The following is a 20039-nucleotide window of genomic DNA, read 5'->3' as shown; positions in this document are numbered from 1 at the left end:
CAGGTGTTTGCTTTCAGCCCTGGGCTTAGGTGTGTGTCCAAACGTCACTGCCCACGCAGGGTCCCTGCTCGCTCCCTGCGCCAAGGGGACAAACCCTCCTCGGAATTATAGGATGGGAAAACTTCCTGGCTTAAGTTTCTTTCTTCCCGACCGCTCCCTTGCTTCCTTAGATATTCTGGTGCCGGTGGCCGCGTTGTCACCCCTCTTCAGTGATACCTCTGGTTGCAGCGAGGGCTGTTGTTCTCGTATCGAAATCAGCATCTCCATAACAGACTTCCAGAGCAGAGCCACGCTGGTAGCTGCCACCGAGGCAGACAGGTATAAGCTCTATTTTTATCTCAGCCCTGAGGTTTTATCTTGCAAAAAACAATGTTTCTGGGTGCCTTTGACGCTGGCACAGTTCTTGCACAGAGCCTCCGCAGCTTCTTTCAGATCTTTGTACGTTTTCTGCCTCTCTTCGTTTCCTGTGACTTGCAAGTGTTACTGGTGAAGCTGGCAGTGCAGTTAAGTGTCATTATCACTTACTGTATTTGTTTCAGACCGTCTACGCGCCAGCCCGGTGCCAGGAAATGCGCGGCATTCATTTACCTTCCTCCCTCCTCAACAATGCACAGGGCACCAGGCATTTACGGTGCGAGCTGGTGCTGTCAGCTCTCCTGGCGATTCAGCTGCTAACGGGAGAAGGACCAGCTTAGCAAGGGCCTGATATTTATTTTTTTTGCAGATAAACTCCTCGAGCACCTGCGTAAGTGCGATAAACAACGCAGGATGTGCTTGTTGTTTGGTTTCGAAAAGGAAGTGATGTACATGCCCGAGCCTTGCAGCTACATCGATGTGATCGTATCTTGCAAAATAAACAGCCTTGAGCATGGTCAGCAATGGGCTGGAGAGGTCCTGGGTGAAAGCAGGGGTGTGCTGGGAGGGTGGGTGTCGGGAGGTGCTGCTCACCTCCCCAGCAGCCTGTTTTCCTTATCTATGCCCAGACTTTGAGAGAAATCGGGAAGGGTTTGGTCTGGCCGAAGCTGCGGCTCTGGTGAGCTCTCTGCACCGCGGGAGAGGAGGAGGATGGAGATCTCCCGTGCAGCCGCTGCACCGGGGCTGCTCGAAGCACCAAGCAACACCTCTCCCAGCCAGCGTTACATCAGGGTGCTTGGCAGGCTGCAAGCTAAAAACTAAACACAATCATCTGAATATGATCAGAGAGTATTAGATCAAGATCTGCCCTCAGGGGCAAAACCTGCTAAGTTGAAAAAACCCAACCCCTCCTCCATGCACCCCGGAGGTGCAAGCGTGAGCAGCTTTGGCCTTTAAATTAATAGTGCGTTTCTCTGAGCATCATTCTTCTCCCTTGCTGCAGCTGGGAGAAAGAGAGGAGGCTGGATGGAGTTTTAGCTGGTCTGTGCTGCTTTCACTTCTTTTTGGAGTTGCACGTGAAAGGGTTAAGCAGAATTTTGATCTCGGCAATATTTTCATGCTTATACATTCTGTTTCTCATTTCCATGACAAAGATGGTAGGAAGAGCAGAATAAGGTACAGAACTTGCAGAGCAATTTTAAGACTGTAATGAGAACAGAAAATAGTAGGGGGAGAAGAATTGTAATTAGAATATGAAATGGGAAAAAAAAATTAATCTATTTCCATGTCAGTCTTAAGACTAAATTCTGCTGCTCCCTGTAGCTTCCAGTGGACAGATTTTTTTTGTGTGTGTATGTGAAAAGCTTGAACTCCTCTGCAGGCTCTGAAAGGTCCAGGTAAATGAGTTTAAGTCCTTATTCCCCCCAAATAATGTAATAACAATAATTTTCTGTGCAGCGTTCACAGAAAAACAGCCAGTGTCTTAGATAAATGAGTGCTGTCACTTGAATAGTGGTGGCATTCAAGATCTCTCCAGCCTTGAGTGCAGGAAAATAAAAGGGGATGCTGGAGATGCTCTTGGGGTGGAGGTCCATGCAGCTGCCTCGGTAAGCATTGCGTGATCACATATCACAGAAGCACCCAAACACCAAATACTGCCGGTTGGGAGGGATGTCTGCGTGTCCCAAGCCCCCGAGCAAAGCTGGGCCGACCAGATGAGGTTGCGCAGCACCTGGTCCAGCTGAGTTCTGAGTATCTCCAGGGGTGGTGTTCCCACAACCTCATGGTCTAATATTTGACTACCCACGTGCTGGAAAATGTTTTCCTACTATCTAATGAGATTACGTATACCCATGGAGCTTCCAGCAGCCCAGGTCAGGGTCATCTTGAGCTCAGTGGTTTGGATTTACTGTTCCCCTCTTATTTGTCCAGTTGCTATTCTGGATCCTTCTAGGCCACAGCATCCTGCAGCAAGAGGCTTTGCTGTTGGGCTCTGTATGAAGAACTTCTCTGCAAGGTGTTTAATTCCACTAGCTAGTGATTTCAGTGTCTGCCTCCTTGGTTTTAGGTTATGAGAACCAGAGAAGAGCCGTTCCCTGTTCTCGTCTCATGACTTCATCTCTCTTGAGTCCCTCTATATCTATCACCTCTTTTCCTCGTCCATGTACGCCATGCCACCCCTTGGATCCTCCCTGCGATTGCCCTCTCTCCTCCTAACTGTACAGATGGTAAAATAATGTTTGATCTTTTATTCTTTGTTCTTTTCCTAATTGCTTCTAAAACTTGAATGGCATTTTTGGCAGCTGCTGAGGACTGAGCAAAAGTTGGAAGTGAACTCTCCAGAATGAATGCACGGTTTCTCTTCTGGACAGTAACAGCTATTTTAAGGCTCATTGTCGTGTCTGTATCGTTAGGATTGCTTTTCTCCAGTGCATTACTTTGCATTTATTGACATTAAATTTAATCTTCCATTTCCTCACTGCCACTTAGTACTGCGAGAGTCTTAATGCAAAGCCATTCAAAGTTGCTTTTAGTTTTGGCTAGCCTGAATAATTTTTGTCTCATTAATAAACTTGAATCCTTCTAGATCACTTATATTATGAACTGGATAGATTTTAGTGCAGATGGATCGTGGACCATGATCCTCCTCTTGCTAAAAACTAATGAGTATCTTCTCACTGGCTGTGACCAAGAGGACCTTCCCTTTTGTCCCACGACAAGTTGGGTTTGGTTTTTAGAGCTTTTTTTTTTTTTTGAGGAACCTGGTGAGAAGTCAGCCAAAGAGGTCATTTCACCTTTTCTAGGTACTTGTTGACCCTTCAGCAAACACTAAAGGGGGCTGCGAGGCATGACATCCCTCGTCTGAGGTCTCTCTCTGCTGCCTCAGTGGTGTGTTGCAGCTCCAGATGGTTTCGCACTGAGGGAGTCCGACCTGCTGGTCTGGCACCTTCCCCTTCCACTCCCGTTTGTTGTGGAGCGGAGGCAGTAGCCTATGCACTGCTAGCTAGCTTGCATTGCTTTAGAGCAGATGGGTGAATGCCGCTTGGGTGTGGGGGTTCCTTAGGGTTTTGTTGGTTTGTTTTACATTTTTTCCTACTGGCCATCCCAGTGTGAGAGCTGCTCAGATGGGTCTTTCCAAGGGAGATGCTCCCGTTTGGGAACCACTGAATACTCCATCGGTGTCCAAGCCAGTGCGGATCATTTCTGTCTTTCCCACCTGGTTTTAGTTTCTTGATAGTCTCTGCCATACCTTGGGCAGCCCTTGCCACCACCAGCTCTGCGGTAGCTTTCCTGCTTCTGGTATATTTGAGAAATAACTGTTATTAGGCTTTTATCCTATTTGTAACTTGTTCTTAAAACAAACAAACCAACCAAGCCACTTTTTACTGTAGGGTTTTAAGCCTTAAGACTTCATCTTTATCAGTCTGATTTTACCCTAGAATAACACATGAGAATATTGACTGCGTGTAGAGGACCCAGCCCCCGTAAAGCCCAGGTGACTCTTGCAGATGCTCGGCTGTGCAACCCTTTAAAGGATGTACTGCCGCTGACACCTGCTGTGGTGTCGTGCTCTCTTTTAAGGACATTTATCCTGAAGCAAATTGCAGTGCGTGGCCAGCCCAGGCAGCCGCGCGGTGGCCAGGATGGAGATGCAGAGCTTTCCTCGCGTGAGGGGGCGGGGGGGGGGGGGGTGTGTGTGTGTGTGTTGTAAATCTATTGCTGAACTTTTGACCCTCTTTGACAGGATCAACTGAGGGGCTATCCAAGCATTTCAGCGGACAAATAAATAATGCTAAGTAGATCACTTTGGGCCAGAGGTTGTGTAAAGACCTTAATGGGGAAACTGCAGTTAAAGAGATTAAGCTAACCTCAGCGATGTATTCCCCGAAGAAGTGTGATGCTAAATTGCTCCTATAGGAAATCACGGCGGCAGCTCTGCAGGCAGCAGCGCCGACAGGGGCAGGGCTGAAGCGAATATTTCACATCCCAGGGATGTGGCAGAGATGTGTGCTGGCAAAGACGATCCTTGCCAGCGTCGGGGTCGTTGGGTTTGGTGTTGGTGCCCAGCGCGCCCATAGGGCTGAGCCTGGTGCACAGGGGTGCCTCGCGCTGTGCAGGAGCAGCATCGTGGGGGTGTGGGGCTGGAAATAACATGGCCAAAATGCAGTTACAGCAGAGTATGGTTATGCCACTCAAATAATGCTTGCCTGATAAAAATTAATTGTGGAAAAAACCTACTTCTGTAGTTTTTGTTTTTGTAGTTTTTTGTGTAGAGGAGTTACATTTCCACATGGTGGGTAGGGCGCCATCGGAGGCAGCCACACATGGACTACAATAATTTTACTTTTTTTATTAATGAGGAGTATTAAATATGGCATTGACTGTGTTATGCAAGTTTTCTTCCCAATTTCTGTCCACTAAAAACTTAAAGGTATTTGTTGCATGGCATTATTCTGGGTCACTCTGTGTCATGATGCTGTGGTGGCTGAGGCGTAGCTTGCTGGACACCGAAACCAGCTACATCCCAAGCACCTCTGGTGAAAGGTGGTAACGCCAGCGCACCCAGTCTGGAAGTGAGGTTGTCATGAGTTGGGAGGGCATCTGCTGCCTGTGTCCTGGCATAAGGAGGCAAAACTGAGAGGCAAGTGCTTATACCTCTGAGCAGTAGGAATCATTGGAAACATCCAATTCATTCTTCACAAGGCGTTTAATAGCTCCTTGATGATGACGGCTTTTAGTTACCACTGGATTTGCATTAACAGGCCACTTTTAAAAAGCTCCAGATCCTCAGTGGTCTTGCAGTTAAGGTGCTCTGCTCCAGTATTCCCAACAATGAATGTTAAAATTTAGGTAAGACCCCTGGAAAAAAAAAAAAAAAAAACAAACCCAAAACCTACCACACTTAAAAAATTAAAATAAAATGAAATAAGAAGTTTGGAAGATTTTTGAGATCTTGCAGGCATCATTGAAGCCACTCCTGGCATGAGTGCTGCCAACATATTTCTTACAAAGTTGAGGTTTTCATCTCAGCTCATGGCTCTCAGGAAATAAAAGGTTGTGATGAGATTCGTAATAAAATTGTACAAGCTGGCAGTGCCATCCATGATAAAGTAACACCTTCTCTGAATCTTGGCAGGAGGTTGTGTTTCTTTCCACTGGGTCCTTCCCAGTTAACAAACATTTATTCTCTGTGTTTGCACAGAGCCGGAGATCACACAGCTGCTTTGCTCTGGGGTCTGTCCCAGCTTGCAGCATGCATTTATTTTTCTTATTCGTTGTCATCTTACTAACATGGGACCCCTATGACCTCTGGGCACATTTACAGGTTTGAAAATAACATCGCATCGCAAAAATAACAAACCAAAGTGAGTCTAGAAAAGCAATAAAAATTAAAAAAGTGCTTCTTAGAACAACATCTGAATAAAGCCTGCGCTCAGCTCCCTGTATGGGCTGGTGGATGCGCAGCAGCGCTCTGCCTTCAGAACTGTGGTGCCAGCTACAGCTCCCCTGGAAGAGCCATAGTAAAAGAATTGTATTTTTGAGTAAATTCTCCGTGACAAACTAAATTTCAGAGAGTGTTTTCTCGCAGACTAGAACTGTCCTTGTATCTCTTGCTTGGACCCCAAATACACGGTAGTGTGTCCGATGCAGAGGCTCTGTGTCCATCACCCTCATTTCCTTGGGACTCCCTGTCTGAATGCGACTGACAGCGTCTGTCTGCTTATCCATCGGTGCCAGGCGAAGTCGCCTCCTGTGGCCTGAGAACGGGTCGCACCTGTGTGCCCCGTCCTTTGGGTTGGAGTTCACGTCACCTGCAGACGAAGGCAGCTTGCTGGCGTTCATTTGACAGCGTGCCTTTGTTTCCAGAGTTGGTAGGAATTTGGGCAGTTTCCTCTGAGGTTTTTTTGGTTTTTAAATTGGGTGAGTAGAGTTCTTTCTGTCCTGAGTGTGTTACATGAGACAAGTTTGAGACATTGAGACATGAGACAATGGTATTCTGCTCTGGTGAGACCCCCCCCCTGGAGCACTGCGTCCAGCTCTGGAGCCCTCAGCATAAGAAAGACACGGACTCTTGTCAGTGGTCCTGTGCATTGCTTGTGTGATGTCAATAAACAGGAGAGGACAGAGTCTTAAACAAGGATTTCATAAATCTTGCATAGAAAGAGGGCTTTTCCACAGTGCTTCTAAGCAACGAAGTGCTTCGGTATTTTTCTGGTCATGTAGCTCTGGTGTGCAAGTTCAAAAAATGTTCCGGTACTGTGGTGAAACCCAGGTTGGGTGACAGCAGCAAATGTTTGGAATTTACTGCCATGCAGGCTGACTGTTTATTTTAATAGGTAGCTTGGCTTTTCCAAGGTTGTTGTAGGGGGGAATCCAAATTAAAGCCCTAATTCATGAGAACATCAATGATTAGAACAATAAAGCAGGTTCCCGAACAGAATATGCAGAACAGCAGTTCTAACTGGGTTGAGGGTCAGTAGGTACTGGCACTTATAAAAGGGCAGGGCCTGTTGCGACAGGACAAGGGGGAATGGCTTTAAACTAAAGGGGGGTAGATTCAGACTAGATATAAGGAAGAAATGTTTTACGCTGAGGGTGGTGAAGCACTGGCACAGGTTGCCCAGAGAGGTGGTGGATGCCCCATCCCTGGAAACATTCCAGGTCAGGTTGGACGGGGCTCTGAGCAACCTGATTGAGTTGAAGATGTCCCTGCCCACGGCAGGGGGGTTGGACTAGATGACCTTTAGAGGTCCCTTCCAACCCAAACTATTCTATGATTTGGCAAAGTGGGGCTTTATGGGTCCTTTTTGAAGTAGAGGTCCTTGATTCTGGTTGTGCTTGTAGGCAACCATCGCTAACGTAAGTCAGTGCAAGTTAGATGAAAATGTCTCAGATGAAGGAAAAGCAATTAATCACAGCTTCCCACCTCTCCCAGGTTCCCAACTTGGCAACGCAGGGTTTGCATTTCCCAGGTTTTCAAGCGAACACCATGTCTTGGATGCAAAGTGCTGTGAGCAGAGAGTGATCCCAGCTCACCTCTGCTTTGTACTCATTTCATGCAGGAGAGGCTGAGAATTACCCACAGCCACTGATTTCTTTAATAGGCTGTTTCTATTAGCCAAATTAAATAATTACAAAAGAGCAAAAGGATGATTAAGACAACTGCACGAGAGTACGTTCCTTTCAAACTAGGACTTGAAAATGATACCCGCCGCTCCGCATGCACACATCAGTCAGTACGGGTTTGATCAATTTTTTGGGGCACAGAGGGTGATGAATGGATGCACCCAGGTCCGGAACTGCCTGGGAGGCTTGACACGCACCGGGAGCTAGACTAAAGCGAAAAGGGAGGAAGCGTTTGTAACCAAAGGGAAATATTAAAATGTCTGTTTCTGCCGTAAATCTACCTGGAATGATGGGGCTGATTGTTCTGAAGTGCATTCGGTAGCGAAACAATAATGAGAAGAGGGAGAGCACATTACTTATCTACTCTACCTGGCTGGTGTATAAGTGGCAAACGTCTAATTGAAAAAATATCCTGATGGGAGAATTTCTAATAAATTTGTTTGCACCCTCATAGCCTGGAGGAGAGGAAAAAAAAAATCCAATCAGCAGTGGGGAAGTTCCAAAGTTTCCATTGCATTTTGAGTCTTGATTTTCAGGCTCACTGCTCAGACTGGCAATCAGAGGCACAGTAATTTTAAAGGCAGGATTCATTACAGTTATTATGAAGGCATCAAGGGCACAAGGAAGTGTGGAGCAGAGGTAGGGGAATAGTAGAAAGCCATAAAAAAAATACATTCTGACAAACAGCATGATATGGAGAAAGCAGAGTGCTTGTCCTGCCCTGGACCTCCCCAGTGAAAGATACTTTTTGTTTTCTAAATGTAGATTTCCAGGTGGCTTTTGTTTTCTGGAGAAGAGTTGTTTCAAACGGGTCTAGACTAAGGTCTAGATCTGCAAAATATCTGCTGGAGCAGAACAAAAATGAGGCACTTGTGTGCGAGGAAGGGGGATGGATGGATGGATGTGTATTTAAATCTCTCAGGGGGCAAAGCTTTTACTTAAGAAAGAGCTCTTCCTTTCCTGGTGTGGAAGTAAATATTTCTGCAGTGCAAATTTCTGACTGGTTCCAGGCATGGACAGAACTCTCTCCCCACTGGAATATTTTCTCTCTCTTCAGGGCTGCTTGCTGGAAAGCTCCTGTGCTGCTCACCTGCCGCGTCTCAGTGCAGTCTCAAGATGCAATAGCTTTTAAGCGTCCCGCAGAGCCACACAGCATGTCTGCGCAGCTGACCTGACGCAAAGCTCTGGCACTGCAGGTCGGACCACCAGAAAGGGCCCTCCATCCAGGCAGTGCACAGCCTTGGGTGGCTGCTCAGGCTCCCGCATCCACCTGATGGTTTTTTGGTGGGGTGGTCCCAAGAAGAGCTTGGGAGTGGGACCTCAGGACCGTAATTTTGCCTGTTCCAAAAATACTGACTCCCCAAAACCATGCTGCTGCCCATGCTAAGTCAGAGACTGGCTTCTCCCGCAGAGCCTGGGTCCCGCTGCCGCAGGGCTGAGCACCTCCACCAAACTGTGCCACCTCTTCTGCAAATTCAGCCTTCTCTGCTGGGGCTGGTCGGGTTGGCAGAGGGTATTTAGGCCATAGATCTGATTGAGTCTCCGTGCCTAGAAGCACAGCAGCTCCAGCTGGAACGGTGTTAGCAAGAGCCGGCTATGCCAGCGATCGTTTTACAGGTGGAGGGAAATTCAGTTTAAAGTGGATAGCACGCGGCTGGCTTCTGGGAGAGCTGCTTGTCCCGGCAAGCCCGCAGGGCTGCTGATGCTCTCTGCATCCCGCAGCTCCTGCCTCACTGCTGGGTTTAACGAAATCCTGCATTTGCACAGGGATCCCCTTCCACCCTGCTGCGGCTGCTATCAGTATTAGTTAATGAGTGTCACAATACCCGCTCTCATTTTGCTGCTTTTAATTGGTTTGCTCTGCTATCCCAGAGGATAGTTTGGCAATTAGAGGGTGTCTGTGCACTCTTGACGCCGAGCAGAGCTGTGTTACCCCGCTTGGCTTTACTAACTCTGCTGACTTTAATAGCTAATCCTGTAGCACTCTGAGAAATGGAAGTGTAATTAATAATCTACACTGAAAATCTTCACCTGGTTTTATTTAGATTTCTCTTTTATTGTTCTTAATACGACCCATTTCTGTCAAGGCATAACTGGTATCAGCTTCATATCGGAGAGCGAGAGGACACGCAAGGGGTGAACAATCTTCAATTCATCATCAGGCTTGTAAGGGCAAGAGGGTTGGCTCTTCCCCTTGCTAAGTAGATGGTGTCATTCACAGCTGGTACCTTCATCCTTGTCTCGGGAGTGTTTTATGGCGTAGCCCATTTTATTGCCATAATTAATTTGTGAACTTAGCCTTGAGAACTGCCCCAGCCATACTTCAAGCCAGAGACAATCCTGGAGGGCTTTTTTCCTTCATTTGGAATCGGAGCAAGTGAAAAGCTCCCACTATAGCTAATTAACGAGAAGAGTTTTGCAGTTCTCCATGGGAGTTTTGTAGCCTAGTAAGTGAATTAGCAGTTCAGAACCGGGTGAAGGGGGCAGGCGTGCTTGCAGGAGCTGTGGGGGCACAGGCAAATGCACTGTGCTCAGGCTGCCCTGCCTCCTGCCCAGCCCCAAAGCCCAGCCATGGAGGCAGAGTCCTGGCAGAGCAGGCAGGGGAAGAGGAGATGGGGGGAAATGTGCCTTCTTGCAGCCAGAGTTTGCAAACAGCAGCAAACTGTCATAATGGGGAATCAGGCTTTGCATAGAGACCCCCTCGTGTATGGCCTGGAGTGACTTTCTGCATTGCTGGTGTAGGTTTGCTTTGGTGGTTAAGGAGTATGTAGGTGTCTGGAAGAGGACTGAATGGGACCTGCCCGTCTTGGAAATTTCCATCGATGGAAATTGGCTTCTTAAAAGCTGATTGATCTAGTGGGAACTTTGGCAAGAACTTCATTTGTGTGATCTTTGCTGCTGGGTAGATCTGTGGTTTTGCACAGGTTTGGTTTGTTTGAACTGGAGTGATTCGTTCATTATTTTGCTGAAAAATTAACATAAATGTGCTATGTTACCATGGCCCATTGCAATAACAGTGATGTGTGTGTGCTCATACATGCTCCAAAGTTTTAAAGGACCAGCTCAGGATTTTCTTCTGGGAATCTTGGCATGAAGAGCCAGGAAAGTATTTGGGATGCACATAACCCTGGGATGCAGATGACAATTAACTCTAACTTTTATTTTGTCTTTCTAGTTTGATGGGGAGAACATGTACATGGGAATGAACGACAACGCCCAGGAGTTTCTATCGGCAAATCAGGTAAGCGTTGATTTGCTTGGGTGGGCAGTGTGGGTAGATTTTCTAGGGGACTTTCGGCAAAGCTTAGCACAAATTCTAGGAGCTCTCCGTGCACCTGCACTCCTGGGACATCAGGAGGGTCCATGGAGGAGTTCAGAGCTGGCTGCCAACCCAGCTGCTGCCGAGGAGCAGCGGCGGATGCACTTGGTACGGGGAGAGGAATGCGCTTGCGTGCTCGTGCTGCTGTGTATTGCCAGAGCCCGGCTTAGCCATGGCTCTCCAACAAGGCATCCTTCACTCGAAATGAAGGTGCAGTTGGTGTTTCTGGATGCAGTGAGGTTTCCAAGTATTATGTGTAGTTCAGATGTCTCCTTCCCTCACGTAAAGTATTTCCTGTAGCTAAATAGATTAACAGTTAGCCGGCTTGGGGAGAAAAAGGAATCGAAGGTTTCCTGTTTTGGAGCTATAAACCCACACGTGGAGGACCAGAATAGAAGTGCTCACGTCTCACAGGTGCCTGAGCCTTCAGGACTCTCTCTTGGCTTGGATACACATGAAACAGAAATGTCCATTCAGTGGAGCCCTAAACATATGTAAAGTTAAGCCCATGCTTAGGTTCTACTGGGAGGTGAGGACTTCAGCATGTCTTCCTGACCAGGAGATGAGACCCATCTGCATCCCCCTGAGATGGCCTGGCATGGCTAGAGAGTGCTGGGGACTTGGTGCGTCTTTGAGATGCCTGATGCTGCACCCTCAGGGCAAAGCATCTCATCACATCCCACTGCCCGATGAGTGCAAGTTCATCACTAATATTTTTCAGCATCCCATTTTTGGGCTGCGTTGGGCCATTTCATTGTGGGGCCCTGTTGACCGCAGCCACATGCATCATGGGCTGTGCAGGGTTATGTCATGTGAAGTTGATGTGTTGCAAAATTTGAAAGGTGGCCGTGTGATGATTTCCATCCAGCCAAAGATGCTGCTGGCTTCCTATTGCCCTGGACCTGGTGTGTGTGGCCTGGGGCGAGGTTATGGTGTGCTGCTGCTGCTGGGGTTTGGTACTTACTGCAGCATCGCTATGAGTTACAAGCCTAGTGAGTCATCCATGGTGTATCTAACTCAGATACCAGCAGCGATTGAAATATATGCATATTAAGCTGAAAACAGGATGAAAACCTGTTGTTTACCTTCTTAGAGTGCGGCAGTGTGTTGGCTCGTTGCTCGGGAGAGTTGTTCCTGCTCTGGCTTTCAAAGACGGCACGCGAAGCCACCACCGCCGAGGTGTGGGGAGAGGGCTGTTCTCGCGTGAGAAGGATTTCCAGAGGGTGGGGAAGGAACTGCAAACTTTGTGCTATCGAGTGATTCAGCAGAAACAAATACGTAGTCGATCAAAAACGGTGTGTGTTGATCATTAGAGCCAGGAATTGCCAGAGGTTGAGTAAACGCAGAAAGGAACGGGGTGACCCCAAGCTGCCCCGGCTGGGGGTCAGTCCTGTGCTCCCCCCTCTCCTCTCCCCTTCCCCATGCTCCGCAGGGCTGTGCACAGCTTACGACCAACTGGTGGATGCTAACGGGGGCAGTTGTCTTAAATACTCTGCCTTTAAAAACTCCAAAGGGCCGACCGTTGCACAGCCTCGTTGGGAAGGGCTGGTGGCACCGGCTCAGCGGCCAGCCGCATTCCCTGGCCGTGATGCACCTGCGGGATCAGACTGGCCTGGGGCTGAACCACGGCCAACGGGAACCATTTGTGTTTCCTCCTCTGCGTGGACAGAAATCGCCTCGCAGCCCCTGTCACATCCTGCTTCCCCCGCGGGTGGGCAGCTGGAGAGAAATCAGAAGTGATGCTGCTGGGTGGGGAACGGCTTGCTGCGCCACGATCGAGGAGGAGGAGGGCTGACTTCCGAATAAAAATAGAGGCTGTCATGTGATGGAGGATTCATGTACTGTTTGAACCTGGGAGAAGGATAAGCCAAACCAGCTTAGATCCCTGTAACCTGGGAAATACAAGTTTACTCTTCATTTGTTCTCTATTTACTTGGTGACCTTTATTTTCTATTTTGAAATAGCAGTTAAGGATGAAAAGGGAGGAAGTCGTTTTCTCTTGGCAGAGGGTGGACAGGGGGCAGGTACCCCCCATTACAGGGATGGGTTTGTGCATGGGGCCATGCTGCTGCTTTATCTTCTGGAGCAAAAGCTCTATGGGGAGTGGGGACCAACATGGAAAATAGATGGGGAAGTTGGTCTTGTCTTGCATCTCTAGTTCCCCTCCTTGCGCTACTATGCTCGGGGTGGTCAGAGAGGAGCTGGGAGTTGGGACCAAGGGGTGCAAGGGCACAGGGTGGCACCCAGGGCTCTGCTGGGATGGGTGCCCCCATGGGATGCTGCAGTGACCCCCATAACCTCGCCCAGGGCGGAAGGAGGGGAGCGGGGAGGAAGGGCGAGCATCACGGTTCATGCCCTGCAAGGATGTTAGTGGTGGTTCACACCCAGCATGAGCTTTGGCCGAGGAAGACGGGGAGCAGCCTTCCTCCCTCACCCTCATTAGTTCGTCTTCTCCCTTTATTTACCTGCACATCAGCGCTTGTTTACCAGAGAGCTCTTTATAGACTGGTCATGACTTCATTACTAATAACACAACTCTTCTATTTAAATGGGTGTTCCAGATGTTTTTTATTGTTTGCTAAACCTGTTGCAACCTGAACGAGTACATTAAACAGCAGGAGCACAGTTTCACAATCCCGCTTGAGAGGCTGCTAAATCACCAGCCCCGAGACACCTGCACAGCACACGCGGGATATCGCGCAGCCCTTGGGATCCTTGGGGACAAAGACAAATCATACACACTAATTACTGAAGCCATCACGCTGTAATAGATGGGCCTGGTGGGTTGCTTTTTTTTTCCCCATTTTTGTCTTAAACTGGTTGCATGGAGCACCATTAGGCATCTGCAGCTCTCGGCAGCCGACACAGCTTCACGTTGAGCCCAGCTCGGGTGCAGGGGCTGGGACATCCAGCATTAACGGTGGGAACTCTTAGCTTGACATCGCCTGTTTTAGGGCATGCTTGCTTATTTACCCCAGTTTTGTGCTACACAGTGAGCCCCCCCTGCTACCAGCACGCTTGTGATGGCCTGGGGTGAGACTGTCACGATGAAATCCCCTAGACCCGCGCAAGGGCTTCCAGCCCCTCTGTGCTTCAAGGTGGGTGGGAAGGGCTGGGAGAGCAAGAAATTCATCTGTGTATGTGTCCTCATTTCAGCTGGAAAATTTTTAGGGGTCCACAGATGGAAGAAGTTTGATAGTCTTTGTTATAGGAAATTCCTTGCAATTTTTTCTTTCAAAATATCTAGGAGTTAGGTGGAAGGCAGAATTCAGTTTATCACCTCTCCCCCCACCCTGGTTTAAACCCAGGGGGGTTTAAATGGCTCCTGCCTCTCAGTGCAATGCTTTACGCTTTCTGCCTAGAGATCCAGCAACTGCTTAAGCTCTTGAGTCATCCTTTCCTATCACACAGATAAGATTATTCTCATTTTACAGCTGGAGCTACAGAGAAGGTGCGCTTAGGGCAGCTCCTGTGCTGAGCAGTCCTTGGACAGCATCGCGATCCTGCAGCACCCTGACATCAGCCTTATCTCACCCCCTTGTACGGTTTTTGATCCTAAGGAGCTTCTGCAGTATCTCATGGCAGGAGCATGGTAAAGCCAGGACTGGGGTCCGCTTCCCTCTCCTTCATCACTCCCTACCCTGCAGAGCTGCTAACTCGCGAGGGGAAGAAGAAAAAAAATACCCCCAAACCCCCCAAACAAAACGCCACCAAAACCATCCGAAAGCCAGCTGATCTGCTCCCTCCCTTCATCTTACTGGATGGGATTGCTTATGTGCTATCGGCTGCATTTCTTGTCGACCCAAAAAGGGTTCATCTCAGCTGAGAACGAAATGCAGAAATACAGGAGCCTAAAACATAATGAGAGTGCTGACAGATCCAGACTCACGCTGGCACAGCCAGCTTGGGGAAAATAATTCCTCTTGTTCTATCGAATAGGAGGGACATTTGACCCCAGAAGTGAGTCAAATGTAAAATGTAATTCAACCCCCAACAGGGGCCAGAGTATAAATGCAACTTGACATCTGATCAAACCATCGCAGACATTTGACCCCCGAGATGAGTGAGGTATCTGTTTTGTCTCATGAAGTCGGCAGAGCATCGTTCCTCACCACTGCCAATTTTCTTTCTTTCTTTCTTTCCCCCCCTCCCCAAACAAAGACAAGGAATTAAGTAATGCAAAAATCCCAAGGAACGGACAGATTACCAACCATGCGAGGTACTCTGAAAGATGAGTAAAAAAGCAGTGGTGCTGTTAAAAGAAATAAAGACACTTGCAAAATCAGTAAGAGAAGGCATTTATTAAGGCCTTTGTGATAGGGAGAGTAACCCCAGGAAAGGCAAAGGTTGGGAAATTCCTCAGGTAGGAATGAGGTTGGTTTTGTTTGGCATCAAGACTTTTGCACTTTCAGGAAGAGTCCACAGGTGCTTTGTAAACATGAATTAACTGTGCCTGGGAATACCCTGCAAGAAGGTATCGTTGTCCCACGTTATGGGTGAATAAATGCAGGAAATACCTTGCCGGGGGGCTGGGGATGAGGTGATGTTCGGGCAGGGTGTGGGAACAGCCGGGCCCTGGCATCGTTTTGGGAACAGTTGTCCCTCGGCTTGTTAGGAGCAAGGATGCGGCTCTGTGCCCAGTCTATGGGAGGGCATAGACTTTTTCCATTATGGAAAGCTTTAGGGGAGTGATTGCCACATTTCTCCTCTCTCTATCGCACGTCTCTGGCTGCTGGCAGGGCAGCGAGCAGCTTCGAAGGAGGAAAGGGCTGATTACTTACCACTGGGCATTTTTGGTCCTGCACTCTGCCTAATCCCAGGAGCTTTCAGTGCATGGCTTATTCCAGCTGAGCAGCATGCCTGTTTCTGTACCAACAAGTTAATTTGTGTGACTCCTTGTGCAAATGCTGTTATACATCAGTATAGTTTATTCAGGCCAGGGAGATGCATCGGCATAAGCAACTGTGCTTTTTTAACTGAGAGCACAGATAGGACCCCACTGTTTTAACTGTGAGTGTTGAAAATATGATGGTTAAATTGACAGAAAGTTATTTGCACACTATTTCCTTCTCCTAATGCTATCCTTACAAGATGCTCTTGCTGACACACTTATGCTGCCCATCTGTGTATCAAAAACATCAGGTCTTGGCTGCCAGGAACCACATGTGTCCTGTGGACATGCGTGGGGCCTGAAGGTTTGCACACCAGCATTGAAAAAGTATGATTTCACCCAACCCTGGTGAGATACCTGATGTCGATGACCCTGCAGAGCAGCAAAGAGGGCTTTGGTTTGGCCTGTGTGCATTAGGGCGAGACTGGGTAACTCATGGATGGAGCTGCTTACATTTATACTGCTGAGAAAGTAGTTCCGTGGGCATAGATGTGTTTGTGCGTGGCAGCATGTGCATAAAACAGAAGGTGGGTTTTCCTCTTGCTGTGTGCATCGGCAGGAGCTCAGCTGAGTGCGGGGGTTGTACCGATGCACCAAGGGAAATGGAGTTGAGAGAGATTATATTTGTCATGTGCACACACACATATACAGCATCTGTCTGAAATGTGCCTCTATATAAATGTTAGTGTGGGGTTATACATGCCTGCCCCTTTCTGCATGCATGAAATCCATCTGCGTATGTATCTGTGTGCTTGGATGTATATAAATCAAGATTTATCTACTGTGTCTATTGCCCTTTATCTGTTTATCTCCATACATCTTCAAGCTCGGGTCTGTATTAGCCATAATAGATACAGTAAGTCGCTGATCTGGTGGGTCAAATGGTCAGGGCTCTTTGATCAGCCGTCAGGATACATTACCACCAGGGCCTCCGGTGGGGCTTGAATTACAACTTACATTTGACTCATTTCTGGGGTCAAAACGTCCCTCTTATTTGATCGAATGACAGAAATTGTATAATTTGTATATATCCCTGAGCCATATGTGCTCTGAGTGCCACTCTAATGTGTTTTATAAAGGCACAGCTGTCTTGGTGACTTATTTAAAATGGGATTTTGAAGTAGTGTTCTTGCCATTTAATGTCCTCATTCAGGGTTACACAAGGTTTATCAAATAATAAATAACATTTAGAACATTCATTTTAGCATAACAATGGGTTTGCTAGTTATAAGGAACTGGACAGTACAATAAAGCTGTGTTTGGTAAATAAGCAATAATGGAAAGCAAGCAATAGCATAATTAGAAATTAATGACGGTGCAGGAAGCTATGGATACTTTCCTCACATTGTGCTAACGCTCCAGACTAGACAGAGCTCATCTTGGCAGCCTCTGCTGCAAAATATGCCATCAAACCTTGTCATAATACTGGCAGACGTGTTGTCCTCCCACCTCCTGGGCCTCCCACCAATCTCGACTGAATGGCAGCAAAATGTCAACAGTTGATAAAATAAACCCGGGTCTGGGGCAGATCCATGCAGGGCGAGTGCGGGGGGTCCCCTTCCCCGCTGGGGGCTGCGGAGCCAGAACGCAGTGACTGCACAGTCATGAAGTGGCCATGGAGCCCCAGGCAGCGTGAGGACAATTAGGTGCTGGTAACGAAGACACAGGTCATCCTCCCCTTGTTCTTGTGCCTTCCTCCCCAGTAGGAAGCTGTAAAACAGGACCAATGTGGACTTTGCCCCACGTGGTTTTCCCTCCACCAGTTGCTCTGGAAGAGATGCTGCGTCACTAGCAGTGAAGCAACAGTGTGCGATTGCTCGGGCGTGACGTATTCTCATGTTGGTTGGTCCCTGACCTACAAGGACATGTGAATGTGAAGAAGTTTCCAGCAATTAGTTTGTCCCTGAAGCTTCTAAGGTGCAGCAGGTTGCTCATGGTCACCATGGCCTCTGTCTCAGACCTGGGTTTCCTCCAGAAGAAAGGCTGGAAGAAACCAGGAGACCATGCACGTGGCTGGTCGATACCTTAGGGTGATCCTTCTCAAGTCTTGTCATAGTAAAGACTGCACAGCAGAGTGGTGGAGGAGAAATTAAAGCCCACCATAAGGTTATTCTTGGTGCAATTTCCACTCAAGTCCCCTAATGAACTTTTGTGTTTCTAAGGAGTCTGATCAGTCTTTGCATGTGAAGAAACTTGTGGTTGTTTTAACTTTGAGGAGACATGTCTCGGGGTCTTCATAATCTTTTGATTTTGGCTATTGACTGGCTTGATTTATTGATCACAGGAACAGATGATGGTCAGGGGATGGTCAGTGCTAGAGAAAATCACTGATGTAAGTAGAAGGGTTTAAAAGAGAAAGGACCCTGTCCCCCAGGCATGGAGAGCTCTGATGTTCCTGAGTTTCCAGCAGTATTGTGCTCCTTGGGTTTGACTCTCTTGCCTCTGTACAGCATCCTGGTCTCTTCCAATCTGCAAATAGTTTGTACTTTTGAAGTCTAGAGTCAACCACAACAGGGGCGGAGTACACCTTAAAGTAAAAAACTGATGACTCCCTAATCCCTTTACAATGATATATTGCAAATATTGCTGGAACATATATATAGAAGGCCCCTGGTGAAGAGAAGCGAGAGCTTTACGCTGACTCAAAGTTGAAAGAGAGGATTAAACGGAGCTGGCAGTGCAGTGGAAGCTGGGAGTGCATGCTGCAGCAGGCACCCATGCTAAGATATAGATTTTGCTCTTTCCCTGCTGTTCTTTGAGTAATACTGTATAATTTCATATGTTGTGCTAGAGAATAAAAAAGAGAGGGAAGACATTGATAGATATTAAATGCCTTTCTCAGCAGACGATTCAGGAAGAATGTCATGTACTATTTTAGAATGAACAATAGAGTGTTACATGTCATTTATTATAATCAGCAGCTAATGGAAACCCTTCCAGGAGGGGTTATGGAGGTGAGCACAACTACAGCTGATGATCCAGGCTCGTGAATTTTGCATGAACTCCTACGTGACAGTGAAATTTTTGAAAGGTGCAGTCAGGAAGCGATGCCTGTAACTTAGTCGTACCAAGAGAAGCTTCTGTAGGGTCGGCTGTAGTGCTTAAATAAAATAATAATAAAAAAATCCCTTAGTATTACAAGCAGAATGAACATCATCTTCAACACTTGGTCTCAAAGGACTCCTAAGTTGTTAACAATAGGGTGTTTGAAAAACAGCCACCAAGCATCACAGAGTGAAAAGCTGATGTAACTGAGCAGTTCCTAGACCAATATGAATAGTCTCTGTTTCTATTGCATTTACTCTGGGGGAAAGAAAAGAAATAGCATCTCATACAGTCAAAGATATCTGAAGGGTGACACAGAGTGCCTTGTAGGGACGGAAAACTCTGAGGTTGTCATAGTGGTTGAATTTCATGCATAGACATGCATTTCGTCAAAGAACTGAGGTTCCTAAATAGATTTAGGTTTAGGGGCAAAGGCAGGAGGGAGAAGGAGATCCTCGGGTGCATCAGAGCGGTGGTCGGAAGGCAGAGGAATAGCACACACTGCGGCTGGCAGCCTGAGGGCTAGGCACAGCGTCCGCCACGCCTCCAAGGTCTTCCAGGTGACTGCAGCCAGCTATGCCCTCGGGTCAGTCCAAGAAGCAATCTTTCCTTCTCTTTCCCAAGTCTTTCCCGGGTTTTCTGGGATCTGAATCAGCTCAGAGATTGTTTTTGGCTCGATGTTAAAAAGCATCTGTATTAAGCAGTACGCCTGATTCCAGCCCTCAGTCTGCGAGGAGTGTGATCAAAATGTACATGAGGATCTTCAAATAGAGCTCTGGTTTCTTTTATGGTGAAGAAGTCCATAAGCAGCGAAATGTTTTAAAAAAATAATAAAAACCCAATCAATGCAGGAGGGCAGTCCAGAGCTGGAGGCAGCACAGCTCCAGCCCATGGTCCAGTTGCCTGGGGGCTGGGGAGGTGGTGGGTACCCAGGGGCTGGCAGAGAAGGGGGAGCAGCAGGACGATGTGTATCCCACCAAGGAACAGCATTTGCTGCTGCTGCATCTTGAGTCAAAGTTTTACATATGGAAAATACTGATACCAAGAGGAGTTCTGACAGAGGGTTGGGCATGGGTGTTCCTTGACACCAAAATGCCATGATGCCCATCAGCAGGGCTGAAGGAAATGTGGACCTGAGATTCCAGAAATGCTCCCTGTGTGCTGGAGGGTGAAGCAGATGGAGTAACTGGGACTGCTTCAGAGCACCGTGGGGCACAGCTCAGGTCCAGTCAGACTGAATAACACTGAAGAGGATCTGCTGCTGTGCCTGGTGACTCCTGTGGTGTGAGGACGCGTGGGCTG

The 20039-nt window shown here is 47.8% G+C and overlaps 1 protein-coding gene across 1 annotated transcript in view; it reads left to right on the top strand.

Annotated features, from left to right (window-relative positions):
* Positions 1 to 20039, top strand: part of TOX2 (TOX high mobility group box family member 2) — a 141325-nt gene that overhangs the window by 33263 nt on the left and 88023 nt on the right. Inside the window, exon 2 of the mRNA XM_009284581.2 lies at positions 10658 to 10723. Coding sequence (XP_009282856.1) covers positions 10658 to 10723 — 66 coding nt within the window. The remainder of the gene's footprint in view (positions 1 to 10657; positions 10724 to 20039) is intronic.

This window comes from Aptenodytes forsteri, unplaced genomic scaffold (assembly GCF_000699145.1).
Source record: "Aptenodytes forsteri isolate BGI_AS27 unplaced genomic scaffold, ASM69914v1 Scaffold215, whole genome shotgun sequence".
In the NCBI taxonomy this organism is placed as follows: domain Eukaryota; kingdom Metazoa; phylum Chordata; class Aves; order Sphenisciformes; family Spheniscidae; genus Aptenodytes; species Aptenodytes forsteri.
This window is presented reverse-complemented; position numbering and strand designations above follow the sequence as displayed.